The 17,746-nt window shown below is 46.0% G+C and overlaps 1 protein-coding gene across 4 annotated transcripts in view; it reads left to right on the plus strand.

Moving 5' to 3' along the window:
• The window catches only part of GRIA1 (glutamate ionotropic receptor AMPA type subunit 1), a 125,918-nt gene that overhangs the window by 48,267 nt on the left and 59,905 nt on the right, over positions 1–17,746 (plus strand). For 3 of the 4 annotated variants that reach the window (XM_075057041.1, XM_075057042.1, XM_075057043.1), the window contains exons 3-4: positions 12,665–12,904; positions 14,338–14,522. In XM_075057041.1, the coding sequence (XP_074913142.1) occupies positions 12,665–12,904; positions 14,338–14,522 (425 nt within the window). The remainder of the gene's footprint in view (positions 1–12,664; positions 12,905–14,337; positions 14,523–17,746) is intronic. The other variant, XM_075057044.1, reaches the window with a different exon arrangement.

The raw sequence follows: 17,746 nt of genomic DNA on the forward strand, positions 1-17,746 counted from the left end.
GACCTGTTTGTCATGGGAGATTATTTTTATGGATCCAAGTGCAGGTTCAGGACAAACCTGTAGCTGTAAAATCCTCTCTGTCATGCTGGTAAAATGACACAGATTTTACCCAAGATTTTTTAGGAAAATCTTGAATTCTACTTTATTTCCCGTGAAGGTCTTGCTATGTAGCCAGCTCCCTGGTTGGTATTTTGGGGGCTCCAGGTCTACCCACAGGTTTGTTGGAGCAGTGGGGCAGAGAGTGGAGCTCCCCCAGGTCCCCCATCCCCACCGTTCGCAGTGCCCAGCGGGATGGATGCCTTCACTTCTGTGAGAGGGAAGCTGCCTTCTACAGCTGCTTGCAGCCCCGGTTTTAACAAGTATCACCTCTCCATAGAAGCTCCATCTGGGCACGCTAGCTAGATGCACTTCATGTAAACTGTTTGTTCCACCACCCACAGCGAGCAATTCGCACAGAAGTTTCACCAGAGACCATAAAATTGCAAACCATAGGTCCAGATCTCACCATCTGTCACAGTTCTGCATTCCTGCTCCCCAGACAACACAGTCTCCCACCGGGTTTAAAAGATCCCAAGCTTAAACTTGTTTGTTTGGGATTTTTCAAAAAACCTGGTGCTCAGAGGCACTGCAGAAATAAAAATGTGGTAACTATTATCATTTATTGCCCTTGCAGTGCAGACAGGATTAAAGCTGTTCTAATGACAGGGAAGAAATGGTAATATTCCCCCTGACATTAAGTAGGGCTGAAGAAAGCTATGAGCACAATGGAATGGAACATTAATGTGAAAAGGAAAAATAAAAACCCTACAAGAAATGACTATAGCAAAGAACCACCAAGGGAGGCACTTAAGCCCACAAAAGCCAGCACTCTCAGATGTCAAAGGATCTTGTCATTCTGCACCTAACTCAGCTCTTGCTGAGGTGTTAAATGGGGTTTCAGAACCGTTCCTGCTTTCACAAACCTTAGGTGAATACAATTTACAACCAGGTAGCACAAAAGGGTTGTGCTCTAGGGACTTAACCCTTGCATGCTGAGTGTAGTTTGCTGGGTTTGTACCTTTGCTGCTCTTCTTTTCAGAAGACTCTAATGGCTCCAGTGATTGCAGAAAAGATGGCACTTTTGGAGCAGTGATGGCATGTGTAGGTTTTGGAGCATCTGTCTTGCTAGCTCAGCAGATACCTGTAATCTAGCGTTGAAAATTTATAGAAAATGTGTATGTTTATAAATAACGTGTCAGACAGCTGGTGGGTTTAAGTACCGCTTCCCATTTCAAGTCCCCAAGGACGAGATGCTCTGTCCTCTATGTGAGAGGTTTTGTTTGAAGAGGAATGCTTTGTATTGGGTAAGTGCAAGTTCTTCCTTCTTTGCCCAGACCAGTGAGACTGTATTCCCATGGAGAGGTGAGCTTCGTGGTGCTTTTTCCACACACAATGTATCCTGTGCTTTTTGCCTGCTGCCTTTTATTTTTAAATGAGCAGGGAGTCAAATAATGTCAAAAAGGCCAACAATAGCTTACCACAAGAGGGAAACATCCTCTGTGCCCTCTTGACAGCCTGCATCAGCCAGCTTCCCTCTTAGACTGGGAGATATTTTAAGGTAGAGCACACACAAGATATCATCACTACTGAAAAGATCAATTAGGTGAGGGAAAATTCTTCTGGCTCGCCATTTAGGTCCCTCCTTATCCTTTGTTTTACATTCTGCGGTGAGCCAGCCGGATCATTTCTCTCCTCTCTGCTGGGAAGGTAATTCTCTACTTGAAGGAGGCTATTCGGTGGCTTGCTTTATTACTCTTTAACACGTATACCTTAGAGCACCTCGCAGAGGCCTCGTAGCGTTGTGCCAGGCATCCTACAAACACGTGTAAGAGTGACAGTTGCATCTATAGCGGGTACCCATGTGGGGGGGATAACAGGATAAGTGTAATTCTGAGCCAATTAGAATTAATAATAACGCCCACACATCCTGCGTAGGTGTATGGGATATGGCATATCCCTGTGTTTCTTTGAAGGCAACACACCCCTGGAGTTTATAAAGGGGGTTGTTTCGGGGTTTTTCTTGTCAGTTTAAAAAATCACTGTCAGGAAAGGGAGCCAGTGTTTAAGGAAATATAAAGGTCTCTTTTCATATGCACCCAAAGTGGGGATTAAAAGCTGGGCACACCAGGACCATGCCCAGTCTGACTTTACAGGGTTTAACACCTGCTTTGCCTGTCTGCAGCTGACTGTGTAGGCTGAAGAGCATTAGGGGTCTGACACCTGAGACCAAGAAGCCCAGTGCTTGCACCTGAGTATAAATATATGCCCAAGAAGTGTTTGGGACCATGGAGGGATCATTGCAGAGGGTGTGCATGCATGTGTGTGTGTGTTTTGTCAGGTTCTTTGGCTGCTTTGAATAGAAAAGGGTGGAGTGTTAATAAATTAAGTTGTTAATTTCCAGTCTGTTATGAAGGAAGCCTTAAAATTGGTTGTGTTATTTCGGTGGCAGGCAAGCATAAGGTTTTATGCACTGTAGCGCAAAACAATTAAAATGTGGAAATTTAGAAGCAGAAGTGGAAAAAAAAATAGAGACAGGGAGAAAGGAGAAGGGATTATAGGCGCTCACCTCCGACTTCATGAGGACAAGCAGGCTCAGGGCATGAGACCACATCATCGCTGACACGAGAGCGTTGGTGTGTAGTTGGCCAGGTGCTGTGATCCGAACCGCTGTGTGTGACTTGTCATTCCCAAACAGGCATATGCTTTCAGTATGTGTCATGTATCTTGCTAGTGAAAGCTCAGTGTCTGGCAAGGGAAATGTTTAAAGCCACCGTGAGAACTGTTAGAAGCAGAAAGGGGAGCTTTGTATACAGGTCAGACCTCAGCACTTCCAAGGGTTGGCTGAGATCCCAAAGCAGGCACAGAAAATACCACACGTAGACCCAGGACTGGAGGAGGTCTGCTGGGCCACCCAGTCTCCTGCTGTCACTGGTCACTGGGTGAGACCTTGCATTGTCTGGTCTCGGCATGGAAATAACCATGTTGAAAGTTAGTCTGTTCTTCAGTTGCCTGCCAAATCGCAAAATTGGGTCCCGATGCTGTAATTTACAGTATGGAATTCAGTGGCCCAAAAGACTGTAATCCTGTAGATTACAAATGGCCAAAGCCTCACAGGGCAGGACCGTGTTGGAAAATTAAAAGGTATTGAGCTGATTTGGCAGGGAGAGAGGCTGATACAGAGCTGCAGCTGAAAACAGTCTTGATTGCGACCTTCATTACAAACCTGAAGGAAGGAGTATATATATCATAACTGAACTCCGTGCCTGGAGCAGACTTCAGGGAAGGGCTAATGGAGATGTTATTATGAGCAGGGAATAATCCTAAAAAAAACCAGAAACAACACAGCAGAGAAAATTTACCAAAATACTGTTTTCTCATTTGGAGGCAACAACACAAATCTCAGGAATGCCACAGGGACCACATCAGAAACTGAGGCATTGGTTTGGCTTCCAAACTGGAACATCTGCAAAAGCACAGACCAGAGAAAATTTGGGAGTGTGTATGCACATGCTTTATGATGCACGGGGAGATGGGACCAAAATTGTAATTATCGGGATGAAGATTAAGAAAGGAGTTGTTGAGGTAAACGTTAATGCTCTCTTTCCCCAATGGAAGTAACGTTAATGTTGGAATAACTTTTCCAGGGGAAGTCCATAGTCTGGTTTTTGCACTGCAACCTGCAATGTGTTTCAAGGCAGGCACTTACAAAATCCTCATCAGAACCTGAGGCTTGCACTGAACACAGTTGCAGGCTTTAATGTCTATGAACAGATATAATGTATTAGGGAAAGGAAAGAAGCTATTGAAGCATTTCATCTGCAGTGAGCTCTTATTTATGTGACACATTTGCTTTCTGCTGCTGCTTATCTCCCCCCCTCCCACCCCTCACTCCCCTCTTTTTACTCTGTTTTAATAATTCAACTCTTACAGCCCAGAATTAAATGTTGTACTGAACTAAGAGCAGGGTGCTATGTACCGTATTAACATGCTGTGGGTTTGGTGCTTTGTTCTTTTCCTCTGTTGTTGTGCATGCTTCCCAGCAGAAAGCTACACCGTGATACTGTACTTAGTTTTCTGAGTATAGCACTATCAGCAGAAGGACCAATATAATACAAAAGGCCAACTAATAAAACAGCAGAAGCAAAATTGGTTCAACCATCATCACTCGCCTCCTTTTATAATATCGCTGTCACTTTTTCATTTCTAGTAATCTTGCTTTAATATTTATGGCTCTGCTTCAGAGATGGGAGAGTTTAATGAGGACAAATGTGGGGGTTTCTATTTCATTGTAGGAGCTTAGATAAGAGCAGGGGTAGCTGGTCTTCCAGGGCCCGTGGGGCCCGTAGGAACATCCACCTGTGGCTAAATGCCCCGTGAGGCATCACCCCCTCCTTCTAGGGGAGCTGCAGGGGAGCTCGAGGTGAGGCTTGTGAGCAGGAGATAGTAGCTGGTTTCTGCTCCAAGGCAACCCAGCCCGGCCAGCATCTTCTGTTTGCTGCTTTCTGGACACAGCATAAAGGTGGACTGCCCAGCAGATTGGCTGACAGTGCAAGACAGTTCTGGCATACGTGTCAGTGTCAAACTGCTCAAAAGCCATGCAAGGCTCAGGAGCCACAGTTGGGCCGTCCCTGGGCTCCAGCAGCAGGAGATGTACTTTTCATTAACAAAATATGATGATTTTTAATGACATAATGTGCCATAAAAGTATCTCAGAAGACTGTGTCCCAAATGGGTTTGCTTGCCATGGTTTGACTGCTAGCTGTACGCCAGAAATGAGCCAGACTGGCATGTAGGAAAAGAGAATCTTTTTTAAAAGACTCTCTTTTTAAAAATGAGGCAAGGTGGAAAGGTCAGATCCTCTAGTAGAGCTGAAAAATGCAGAATTGTTTCCAGGCACCAAAGCCCTTCTGCATGTCTTTCCTGTTTTAAAAAAGTTATGAAAGCAGGGAGTGCTGGTGGAAAAGCTGTGGCTCTGGTATAGGACACTGGAGAGATGAAGGCAGTAGACAGCAAGAACCTTACACAGCTTGAGAGCATGGCATCAGTGCTTCCAGCTCAGAATATGGTCTCATTTGGGGTCTATACAAGCATGGCGCAAGAGGCAGCCTCTGACCTGAAGGACTGGAATAGATGGGGCTTGGAGAAAGGCAGTTGCCTTCCTCCATCTCGCAAGCAAAGATCCAAGTCATGATTAGATAACAAACCTGAAACAGAGATGGCACTGACCCGTTTCCCCTTACGCATAATCTGATCTGTTAGCCACAGGACCCTCATTAACCAGCCTGTCCCTATTAGAATAATAACCTAATTGTAACCACAGAAGGAATGGGCTTTTGCAAAGTCTGAATGCTGCTTGAGATGGGCATCATTTCCTTTCCAGGGGTGTCTCTGTTCTCTTTCAATGGGTTAGCCATCCATTGAAGGCTACCCAGAAAATACAGCTGTCAGCTGACGTCTTATTTATGGCAACACCCAAGTCTGTGACCCCAGAAGTCCCAGGTCTCAGCAGATACATGCCCACATCTCCTTTGGACTCTTGTCCAGGACCCGTTAAAAAATGCTCATGATCTCAGGTGTTTCATGTAGGGGATATGCATCTAATTTCTATTAAAAGTGTCACCATTGCTCAGAAATAGTTTGAGTATTGACTGGAAACCCTTCAATATATTTAATTCTTGATTTTGTATGATTCAACAAAATGTTAGCAATCCCAAAGTAACAATATGTTTAAAAACAAGCAAAGCAAGCAAGGAAAGTCTTGTCAAACAACTTGTTTTTCCTTCTTTCCTTTTTTCAACAAGCTCAGTGACCCCATTAAGACCTTTGATATTTGGATTTTCTCTTCTGTTTTGTAGTCACACTGGATAAAAACTACATCCGAAGACTCTAGTAGAAAAAGGAAAAGAGGTTTCCAGGTGTGAAGTACACAAGTGGAAGAGCTAGGATTTTCAACTGGTCCCTTTGACAGAGAGGTTAAAGTCAGCTTCCCATGGCCATATCTTCCATCACCATGATTATAATTCAGAAGTGCACTTAAATGACTGAGAGTCCATGTCATTAATTTTTTGTTGACAAAAGCACCATGCTATTTCTGTTTCCTTAAACTGAGCAGCATGCGAGAAAGTAGTACCCCAAATCCAATTTGATCTCAAGGGAAACATCATTTGTCAGCCAGACAAACTAAGACTTATTTGTCAGGCAGGCGAACTTAACTAAAAAAATAGAAGCTATCAGCATAAACAGTTATGAGCAGCTCTTCAGTCATAGATTATTGTTTAAATATGAGGAAAGGAAAGCAGATCTTAATGTAAAAATCAACACTACTTTCCAGCTTCCAAGATGGTTAGAGCAGCCGTGCAGGAAAATGATGGTAGGGAGCACACTTCTGCGTCTTTTACATATTTGAAAGAGAAACATGTATTTCTTGTGATATCACATCAGCCTGATTTGCAGTTGATCAAATATATGGGACATATCTGCTGTCAGCTAAATACATGCGTGGAGAGATGGGGGAGTGTAGAATCTGTTTGGCTTTCCCCTGCTCGAAAAATCTGTGGGAACATGCTGTCATTGGGATGTGCTGAAGAGATGCGCTCTGGCACCTACGCCACACTGGAGAACTGTGAGGACAAACATTTGGGAGGAAAGCTGAGCTGATCCTAATTGAAGCAGACACTAGCGCTCTTTCATTGTAATTCCACCAGCTTCGTCAACCTGATGTCAGGTTCTCCATCACCATGTGAGGGTCGCACACAGCCAGGGGATGCTAAGAATAAATTACACATGCACATCCCCCCTCCTCTTTCCCACACGTGCACACATACACTCCAAGTGAGCAAAGAGAAGCAAGTGGAAGCTACTCCTTGACACCACTGTTGTCAATGAGTATGTTTTGATGCAAGTGAGAGTTTTGGTTCTGTGTCCCAGGAGTTTGGGCAGATGAAGGAGGCGGCACACTGGTATTGGGGCTGCAGGCACTGCAGGGCTAATCTTTAATAGCTTACTGAGGACAGTAGACTGAGCTGACTATTTTATTACCCTCAAAGTCTGGCCACAGTCATCTTGCAATTTTTAAAAGGCATTTGTTAATTTGGTTTCTGGAGCAAGTGCTGTGTGTGCTGGATTGGGAGGTTTCAAAGATTTCTTATTGTCTTCGAGTCTACATTTTCAAATTGCACTTTTCTTTCCCTGCCTGCTTGGGCTATGAAGAATAGGTTGCTCAAAATCCTCACAACATCCGCAGCTCAGTATCACAGGAATGGCTTTCCTGGAGAGGGTGCGGTGTCTTCCCTCCTCCAGGGTCGGGAAGGCTTCTGAGATCTGGCAGGGACCATCTAGGGGTTTTGTCTCCTTCTGCAATAGAGAACATGAGTCGTTTGTGGGGAACATCTGGGGATATTGCGTTTAATCAGGTTTTTTACTGCTCTTGTGGCTTTGGGTATTAGCACTGTCTCTGCTACTTCTGTTCTCTGACAGAGGCAGTTGAGTCTCCTGAGAGTCAACTAAACCATATTATTGGCTGTCTTCAAGGGTAGCTGGGTAAAACTTAATGGTCCATGAGATATAAAAAGTCAGTAGAAATGATCTAATGTCCCTTTCTAGTCTTAAACTCAGTGAAATGGTGAAAATTCTGCTTCTAAAGGAAATGGCAGATGAGCGGTTGCCAGGATCTCCTACCAGGCGACTTCTCCAGCTGTGTCCATGGGGAGCAGTTCCCTTTTTGCAGTCCTGTTTGCAGATTCTCAGCAGAATTGCACCATTTTCACTCCTGGAGACCAAATCCTCATTCCCATCCTTCTGTGCAGCCCATTTGCCCTTCCTCCTCCCTCAAATGCCAAGACTGTTTCAGCCCCTCTTTGTTGTGACTGTTTCCAAGAGAAACTTTTTGGTTTCCCTTCTGCCTTTGCCAAAATCCAAATGAGATATCTGTTATAGCTGACATCTGCCTTTCACATGGATCAGATCAAACCTCCAGTTGCAAAATACCTCTGGCCTTCCTAAACCATAGAACCATTTAGGTTGCAAAAGACCTTTAAGATCATCGAGTCCAACCATCAACCGTGCCCAGTAAACCATGTCCTGAAGTGCCTTGTCTACACGCTTTTTGAACGCCTCCAGGGATGGTGACTCAACCACTTCCCTGGGCAGCCTGTTCCAATGCCTGACAACCCTTTCAGTGAAGAAATTTTTCCTAATGTCCAATCTAAACCTCCCTTGCCGCAACTTGAGGCCATTTCCTCTCGTCCTAGTTCCACCCACCTCGCTACAACCTCCTTCAGGTAGTTGTAGAGAGTGATCAGGTCTCCCCTCAGCCTCCTTTTCTCCAGACTAAACAACCCCAGTTCCCTCAGCTGCTCCTCATAAGACCTGTAAATGCAGAAATCAGTCTTGTGCATCTACTCTCTCTGTGTCTGCTTGAGAGCTTTTGCCAAAAAAAGTCTACCAGAAATTTTTATACGCTTGAAACATCTCTTTTGCTTTCCTCTTCTGCAGAGCAAATGTGCAATTTAAAGGTGCGGGAATGTATTTTTCTTTTTCTTGGAAGCATTTGCAAAGGTGGCCAGAGCTGCCTTTCTCCAGTTGCCAAGTAGGTGTCCTATCCTGCGTGTGCTTTCAATGAAATCAGTGTTTCCCCTCTCCGATTTAAATGCTTTACCTTGAATATTTCCATATGAAAAGAGAAACTTGAGATAAACTGCGGGACTAAAAATCGTAGAGTCTGGAGATTTCAAGCATGAGTGAAGCACGCATGCTTTTTCCTCATCTGAATTCCAGGACACACCACCTCCACGCCAGCTACCTTTCCACAGAGGGAGAGGCAAGGCCTCCTCCTGCTTGCTCTGCCACATCAGTCACTTTTTAACTAACTTACAGAACTATTCTGATTTTTACTGTAAGTTAGAAGTGCTTTTAGAACAGTCTGAGGAGCTCTCACCTCACCCAGCTGCAACAGGCACTGGGGAGTTGTATCCAAAGAGCAGATGGTTGTCGCTGGGCTGTCCTTCCAGCGTAACCAGGTGACAATCAAGTTAATGCCTCGGCTTTTACCTAATTTTGTTCATGGAATGGCACTAGGGAGCCTCAGTGAGAGTTCCTATGCCTGGAGAAGGAGGGAAATGGGATGTCCATGGTGCCTGATGCAGCACACACCGGGAATGTCCCAGCCAGAAGTCCCAACCTGATCAATTCTACAAGACTGATCAGGGTGAATATGGTAGCAGTTGCCATAGTTATCAATCATTATGAACTATATTTTCTGAGGGCTTGTTTAGAGGAATACTATTCCGTAATTAATTACAAATTTGTTGTAAGATGATAGCATAGTTACAGCCCAGAATAGATGTTCTCTGTCCTTCTTTCCCTTTGCGCAGCCCAGAGGCCAAGAATAGCATATGCGAACTGTCACAAATGTCTGCATTTACATCCAAGTAAACACTCTCCACTCACGCTCGCATCCTTGGATATGCAAACATTTATGCTGTTGCATTTCACCCAGTTTCCCACCTGCAGGAATGAGCAGAGGCTGAACTGTCCAAATTCAACTGCCAGAGCTCATTACCAGATTGACTGCAACTCTCTTCTGTAGGAAAAGCCAGGCTGTGGCCATGCAGCTGTCAACAGGTAGTTGGCACGAGGTTTGCAAAGTGTGATGTTATCATCAGCCAGTTGACCAGAAGAGTTCAACTTCTCCATTCCAGCATGATCTTTATCCCTTTTGTGTTTCTTAATCTTTTTAGAAAAGCATCAGTCAGAGGCTAGTGACTGCTGAGGAACTGAAAAGCTTCCTCCCCACTAGAAAAGCAAAGAGAGTTTAAAATATTTGCTTCCTCTAGTTAAGGTTTACAGTTCTTAATATTATGTTATTAGGAAGTTGCAGAGCAATCAAATGAGAACACAATTGTTAGTAAATTTGCTTAATAAAACAATTAAAGTAAATATAAAGAAATTCCAGTGATCTCTTAGTGTATTAAATAAATGGCAAGTAACTTCTTTTTAGTTTTGCTGGGTAAATTCATTTGGAACATCTGTAATTTAAAATAGTCCTGAGAGTCACATAATTTTGCAGCCACCACTTTTACATTATGCTAAGTTCAGTCCCAGAAAGGTGGCTGCAGTTCTCACTCTTTTCATTTTTCCAGATTAACTGACACAACAGTTTCTTTGTTGTTCTTTGGGTGATAAACCTCAGCAAGCCTTTTTTTTTTTTTTCAAATTATCTGCCTTGTCCGTGGCTCCTCTTAGTCTGAAAGTACAAAGCGAGCTAGGGTTCTTTCCAAACTACTAATGATAAAGACTGTTCGTTCTCCCAGTTGTCTTTGGTGCAATCTGTTTCAAACACTGGGATTGATGAGTGTCTCAGAACAGTGTAGGAGGGCTGCCTGAGCGTGACTGAGCCACAGAGTTAAAAAAAAATCTAAAAAATAATAGATTCATTTCAAATAGAAAATAAAATTCAAGGAAGCCATGGCTTGCCCAAAACAAAACAAGCCAGCTAAGTTTATTGTCTGCATTATTAATTGTGCTGGATTGTTCAGCTGCCCCAAGAATGTCACTTTAATAATTCGGTGAGTCTGAAGCCTGGGTCTCCAGAGATCATGTTCTGATCTCTCACATATGGTATATCGCACTGTTCATTAGACCCACTGGTCCAGTCACATGAAAATGATGTTCAGCCTATTTCTATCTGTATCTGCTACTTTTCTTCCTGAATGTGTCAGTCTTATGATGAGGGCAGTGACTCCAGCTGATACAGACAGAATTGCTGATTGCAAAGACAGACACTGCCGTGAAAATAAAGTGAAGAGGGTTTTATTTCTGTCATGGTTCGGGCTTCGCGAGAAGTCCCTGCCCTACAGAAATACAAATTCCTTTGGGGGAGGAGGGTGCTGAGGTACGTGAGATCACAGACGCTGAGCAGTGAAAAGAAGATGGGTGACCTTGGGGACAAACTGCTGGGCTGGGCTGCCCAAAATCTGGGCTCAACTCCAAGAGGAAGGAAAAATTCCCACCAGTGTCATGAGATTCAGTTCTCAGCTCTTGACACTGTGCCATTTCAAATAACTGGCTGCTTCGTTTTGGTGGTGAGATAGGAGTGGGGACTCGCTTTGCACAGTGGGAAGCAGGATTTCTTGCTCTTCCCTCTGAATATTTGATGTTGGCAGTAGAGAAGTGAGGAACAAGGTAATCATATCCAGGATGGCTGTAAGCCAGTTGGGGACGACTTCTGGTCCTGGCTGGAGGGACAGAGCTTGGATGGAGCCCAGCTAAGGATGCAGTAAGCTCATGTTTAGGAGCCTGTCTCCAGCCACATATGCAGAAGGTTCGGTCCTGGTGGCTACCAACAGAAACCAGGTCAAGGGATTCCCAAGCAGTGCAGAACACTCGCTGGGGACCCCAAAATGTCACATCCAACTTCTCACCCTGCATTCTGTTGGGGGGGGCTGGCGAGTGATGTGTGAAGTGTTGAGTCAGTATAAATGTCACAGCCAAAGGTCTTCAGAGTCAGAGTGACAACAGGAGGAGACACTAGTGCCAGGAGTTCTGACACAGGGAAAACGCTGTCACTGCCACCACCTCCAGCTTGGAGATTTATTGATGGTAACTTGGGATGTGCCATAAACAGGGGTGATATTAAACGAGTCTGACTGTCTCAGGGGCTAGGTTTTACAACCCAAAGTGTGAACTCTCTCTGCCTCACTGAGATCCTGAGGCATTTTTCCAGCAGCTCCCACGATCTCATTAAGTGCTCTCCGGAGAAGGGCTCCAACCCGAGAGAGCCCTCCCTGCGCAGCGCAGAGACAGCTGCTGAGATCAGACACAAACATCTGCCAGAGGACTCGGCGAGCACTCCTCACGGAGATCTCCCAGGCCACCACCACTACCTCACTGGGCCCACAGCCTTCCCCACCGTGGCTTTCTGAGGAAACCAGAAATTGCCAGACAGGTTGTCCCCAAGTACCAACGCACCCCAGGTGTCCGAGGCTCTGACCTCAGCTCACGTCCCGGGCCAAACCGCCCTGTAACTGTGCTATGACTGCATGAAACCTAGGTGAACCTTTGCTGAGATGCCTTCTCAGCATGGTCTCAGCTTCTGAGGTCAAACCCACGGTCGCCTCTTGGAGTCGTTGGCTGCAAAGGGCTGTGCGGTCATGCAAATGCTTTCCTTCTGCTCCTTGAATGCATCTGGAGCTGCAATAGCAAGCTCTAACTGCAGCCTTTCTCCCCCATAATAAAGCAGGTCCACCAGCCAGACAGCTGCCATCCCAAGGAGGCAGGGCTTGGTGAGCCACCGTGCTTTTCTGCTGAGGGGTTCCCTTGTTCAGATAACACATTTTATCCCAGAAGCAGCAAAATCTTCAGCAGAGCCCTGGGGATACCGAATTCACTCTTCTGTGTTGCTTCTGCCTATCAGAGGTAAAGCAGGTCTGTGGAGATCAAGGGCAGAGCAACCCTATGGCCACAAGCCCTGTCCTTCACAGGTTGCATTCACCAACCCACAGACCTCGGGGGAAATTATCTAGTCCAGAGAGCCTGCAGCTTAGCTCAGGGAAAAGGTTTATTTTGGTGACTTCCCTGAGAAACCTCCTTGTCCTTCTGCCCTCGTGACCTTTCTCTGTTTCTCCAGTCTGCTCGCAGTTCTCCAAGGGCGTCTATGCCATCTTTGGATTTTACGAGAGGAGGACTGTCAACATGCTCACATCTTTCTGTGGGGCTCTTCACGTCTGCTTCATAACACCAAGCTTCCCCGTTGAAACGTCCAACCAGTTTGTTCTCCAGCTTCGCCCAGAGCTCCAGGATGCCCTCATCAGTGTCATCGAGCACTACAGCTGGCAGAAGTTTGTGTACATTTATGATGCTGACCGGGGTAAGTCACAAGTACATGGGAAGGGTCACCAGGCAATTAAACATAGTGGGCTAGATGGAGTCTTTGCCTCAAGAAGTCCTCTTACTATGGGTTGCTGGAGGCTGAGAGGGTGGCTAAAGGAAGGGTCACCCTATGCCTTCTCTGTTCTTTATTCCTTTTCTAAATATCCATTACTGCAGAAGGTGGATGTTGTTCTAGATGAAGCATTAGCCTGACTCAGTATGTCTGTGTTCATAGGGTCAGGTCTGAATCCCATCAATACGAGGGAGATACTTAATGTGTAAGTGGTTTGAGTTTCAAATGGGGAAATTGTTTATATTGAATAGGTCCCATATTGAATAGGTCTGTCGAACTCAAGGCCACCAAGTCCCATGTTTACAAATGTAAACAGCTGCTCAGATCTCACCTGAGCCCACATCCAGTTGTGATACCTGTGTGTGTTTCTGGCAGGTAGCTTGGAAAATTCCAAGTTCCCCATGTTAGTGCGTGTTAGCTGTCTATGTAAAATAACAAAAGCCTTTGTGGGGTTCTTGGAAGATATTAACTAACTTTCTAAACCATGAACAGGGCTAGTGAGCTCATTGCTCTGTGATTCAGTTTCCCCAGCTCTCAGATGCCTTTAAAGCTCTAGGCTTGGAGGCCAAGAGCAAAACGGACTTGTGGAGGTCAGTGCAGAGGTAAGGGTGATTCACAGCTCTGTCCTGGAGGTTACCATTAGCCCTTGCAGGGACAGGATGACCTTAAGAGACAAGGAGAAGGTATAAAAGCATCCCACCCTGCTTTCTGTTGTCACGAGGCATGGGCACGCTGAATATCCCAAAAGGACTGCAGTAGGCAGGGTTGTCTAGCAGGACTCCAGAGCGGTGCTAACTACATGTATCTCCTCTGGAAGGCTGTGCATGTAATTTAAGCAAGATTCTTTTAAAAATAATGGAAGTTTTCTGATGAGATGCCAAGAGAGACAGAGACGCTGAATATGGTTGTGTACTGTGATTGCTAAGGGTGTCCCTAACCCTAGGAGCATACAGCCTAAACAGATCAAAGACAAGAAGGGAACTATGGCCCAGAGAAATCAAGTGATTTGGGTAGTGACAGACAAGAAGACAGGGATTAGAGCTCTTATCTGAATCCCACAGCAGGGCCTGATCAACGAGACTGATCTGCCGATTACAAAGGAAAACTGTGCCTGGAATCATCCTATTTTCCTGTGCTAGGACAGAAAAAGCAGGAGTCATTAATACAAGCCTAGCTGTGTTTGGGTAAGATGCCAGACTATTAGCTGCTCTCTGTAGTTCTGCTGCACTCTTGCAATGCTTTATCCAGCCTGGCTTGAGGCACCTGTGCAGGCTGTCAGAAGGATGGAAAGATGCCATCGCACAACTAAAACCTGGTTGTCTCCCTGCTGTCCTCTTCACCCTCTCTTCCCATCGTAGGTTTGTCGGTCCTACAGAAAGTGCTGGACACTGCAGCCGAGAAGAACTGGCAGGTGACAGCTGTCAACATCCTGACAACAACAGAAGAGGGCTACCGCATGCTCTTCCAGGAGCTGGAGAAGAAGAAGGAAAGGCTGGTGGTGGTGGACTGTGAATCTGAGCGGCTGAACATCATCCTTAGCAAGGTTGTGTTGGTGCGGGTCTTCTGGGAGGGGTCCTGCATGCAGGACGGGAAGGCTTGTTTCTGGATGGGAAGGGTTGTTTCTCCTGGAGCAGTTCTCCTCCCCATTCTTGTGGGATCCGTGTCTCATTGTGGCTCTCATTGGATGTGGTGCATGTGCATTGCAGCAGGCTGCCGAGCTTGCAGGTGTTTCTCCGTGGTGTTACTGTGGAAACTGTAAAGCTGTATCAATACTAGAAGCTCTCATGTATTCATGCTGAGTGATCTTTGTTGCTCCATGTTTACTGCTTGTTTGACTCCTCTGCTGAACTCTTTACACCCCCTTAGGGCCCAACAAGTTTGCTTTGTGCTAATTCCTCCAGGCAACGTGCACAAGACGTGGCACTTCCTTATTCTGCTGAGTTTTCCTCCACTTTTCCCACCTCCTGTGAGATAGGGTGGAGGTGTGAATTGGCACTGCCAGACTCCTGGTCCTCCAACCTCCATGTGCTGCACCAATTTCTCACGAGTGCCAGCAGGACAGAGATGGAGAAGCTTTATGGTACATCTGTAGTCCTCAGGAACCCTGTCTCTAGCTCAGGCTAGAGCTCACCATCCTCGCAGGGCATCCAGGCTGTAGCAGGATTGGATGTTTCCAGCTCCTCTCATGCCTTGTAGCGAGAGACGCACGTTCATTCACAGCCATCTCCCGGCTGTTTTGTCAGCTCATGGCCACGAAGCAGATGGGATATGCGAGAGAGGACTTGGCAGATAGGTTGTGTGCCCTGCCTTACTCATCCTCAATCTAGATAGGTCGCCCAGTAGGGCAGACCTCAATTTTCCCCATCCTCTTTCCTCCATGCCTCCCTTAATGGTTTCCCTAGTCCTGAATATAAACTTCTGTGGACAGGAGACCAACGCAAGCCCATGGACGGGTCTCAGTCCACATTTGTGTCCCCTCTTCAACTCCAGCCACAATACTTTTCCCTCTCACACCTACAGCCAAGGTCTTCCCCACCGCCGTGACTCCCGTCCCGCATGGCTTAGAAAGGGCCGCGCAGCGCCACGCAGCAGGCGCGCTCTGACTCCCGCTACCGTACTTCTCATAACCAGCTCACTCTTACCTCGTGCTTCACGCGTCGCCTTGTCTGAGCTACCTGTCATCTCCCGTCTCACACTTCAGCTGCTCGCTGTCTGGGGCACGGACTGCCATTTCATCAGCTGCACGGCTCCGCAACGAGCACGATCCATCCTTGCTGGATGTCTCTGGGTGCTACTCTATGATATATCATAACGAAACAGGTAGCAGGTTTTAACCTCAAAGTGAAGGTCACGCTCATGAAGGAGAGACCAGATCATTGTGGAGGGTAAAATTTTCTCTCTGACCATGGAGTAGCTGCAGTTGAACAAAACTTTTGACAGGACCTAGGCAGTGAATTTGCCTTTTCTGCAGGCTTTCCTATAGGGTGTATCAGATTTCTAGGGTTAATGATGTTGGTTTTTTAAGTCTGGTTTGTCTAATGGAAAGTTAAGTTCTGTAGTCAAATATTATCTAGTTTTCCTAATATGAACAGGAAATAAGTCTTTCTTTCACACTTCTTCACATAACTGGAGCAAGAGTTAAACTTAGATATAAGTAAAGCTATTTGCAAGAGCACTAAAAATCCAGATCTTGTGGTTATTTGTTTTGCAGTGCTGTAAAAAGCATCCATTCCCAGGGAAAAGAGGGGAAATGTTGTGTTTTTCTACATTAAAGACAGCAATTCCAAGGTGTCTGTGCCTAGGAGGTAACACTCCTGTTAGGAATAGGGCTGTGAATAACTTTTTCAGACCCGTGTAGTCCATTTTCATCCTTGTTTGCCTTCTGGGTCTGAGTCCACAGGGATTTCTGAGAGCTGAGGTAGTTATCCCGGTGTAAGCAGGGGATGCCAGGTCTTTCACAACATGCAGATGACCGGAGGGACTCAAAGATAGTGTTCAGCTCATTATCACATGAAATTCAGCTGGGACTTAAACTTGGGCTGGCGGCTGGTCTCTCAGCTCACTGCACCGGGAACCTCTGCGTGGATGTCACTGCTCTGTTTGCCCTCTCTCTTTGAGTGTCTGGGGTGTTCAAAGAGCTGCCTCAGCCTCTCGGGGACATTTTAATGCATTTATCTTCTTCCCTGGCAAGCCTGTTTCTGTCCTTCGGTGGCTGTGGATTTGTGCTCCCCCGTGAACAGAAGAGCTGGGCATGGCTGTTTAGCATCAGTCCCCCAAACGCACACGCTGGTGCTTGCACACACGTTTAATCTCTTCTCCCCGCTCCGTACACATAACACAAATAACCACTGCTGACTCCAGCAAGGCAGTCCTCGCGTTCTGGAGACCGTAGCTGTAGAGGAGCCGGTGCTTAATGTGTTAATGATACGCGGGAGAATGACCTGATTTCTTTCCTGGAGATTTCTCTGTGTTGTGTCTCAAGGGCATGATTTATCTTTGCCGAGGTAGCTGTCGTTTATGAGCCAGGCCTTGGTTCAGGGCAGGATATCCGCGGGGCCGTGCTGTGTAGCCTTAATGGGATAAGTAAGTGGTGGGTTGTATTCCATCAAAGCCCTGTATTGTTTCTTCCTTGTCTCTCATTAAAATGAATAACTGGAATTTCTCCTTTGCCACTGTTTCACTCTGAGAGGATTTCTCTCTAATAGATGTCAAACTGGCCCATTAAGAAGTGGGTAATGAAACCTAGGTGGCCCAAGTGAGCTATCAGCATGCAGCCCAGCACAGCCTCTCACCACGTTCAGGCTAAGTGATAAATGCTATTATAACCTCAGCTTGCTACCACCATCCGGACACATTAGGACTGAGCAAGCATTTTAAAATAAATTAAGATCACAAATAACTGTGTAAAACACAGGAAGCAAGCCTCATAATTCAGGTGGATGGGCTGCAAGATTAACAGCTCAGGGAAGGCTGGATGGCAGCCCTCTCCGGTTCATCAACTCTGACACCTAATAAAATAACAAAGGGAGAGTTTGGGCAGAAGGAGCCAATGCCAGCTATTGTTGACACTGGAGAAACAGGGAATTGGATCGTAATTCTTAGACATCCCAGTGCCCTGGAGATGGTCCTTCCTCCCACAAGGTCTGGGACTTACTGCAAAGGTCAGTCTCAGTTGATGAATGGAAGAGGACAAGTTGGGTCTGATTTTGCATCTCAGATCTGGCAATGGAAGATACTCAGAAAACTACCCATAATAAGAGTATATAT

Source organism: Buteo buteo, chromosome 24 (assembly GCF_964188355.1).
Source record: "Buteo buteo chromosome 24, bButBut1.hap1.1, whole genome shotgun sequence".
NCBI lineage: Eukaryota > Metazoa > Chordata > Aves > Accipitriformes > Accipitridae > Buteo > Buteo buteo.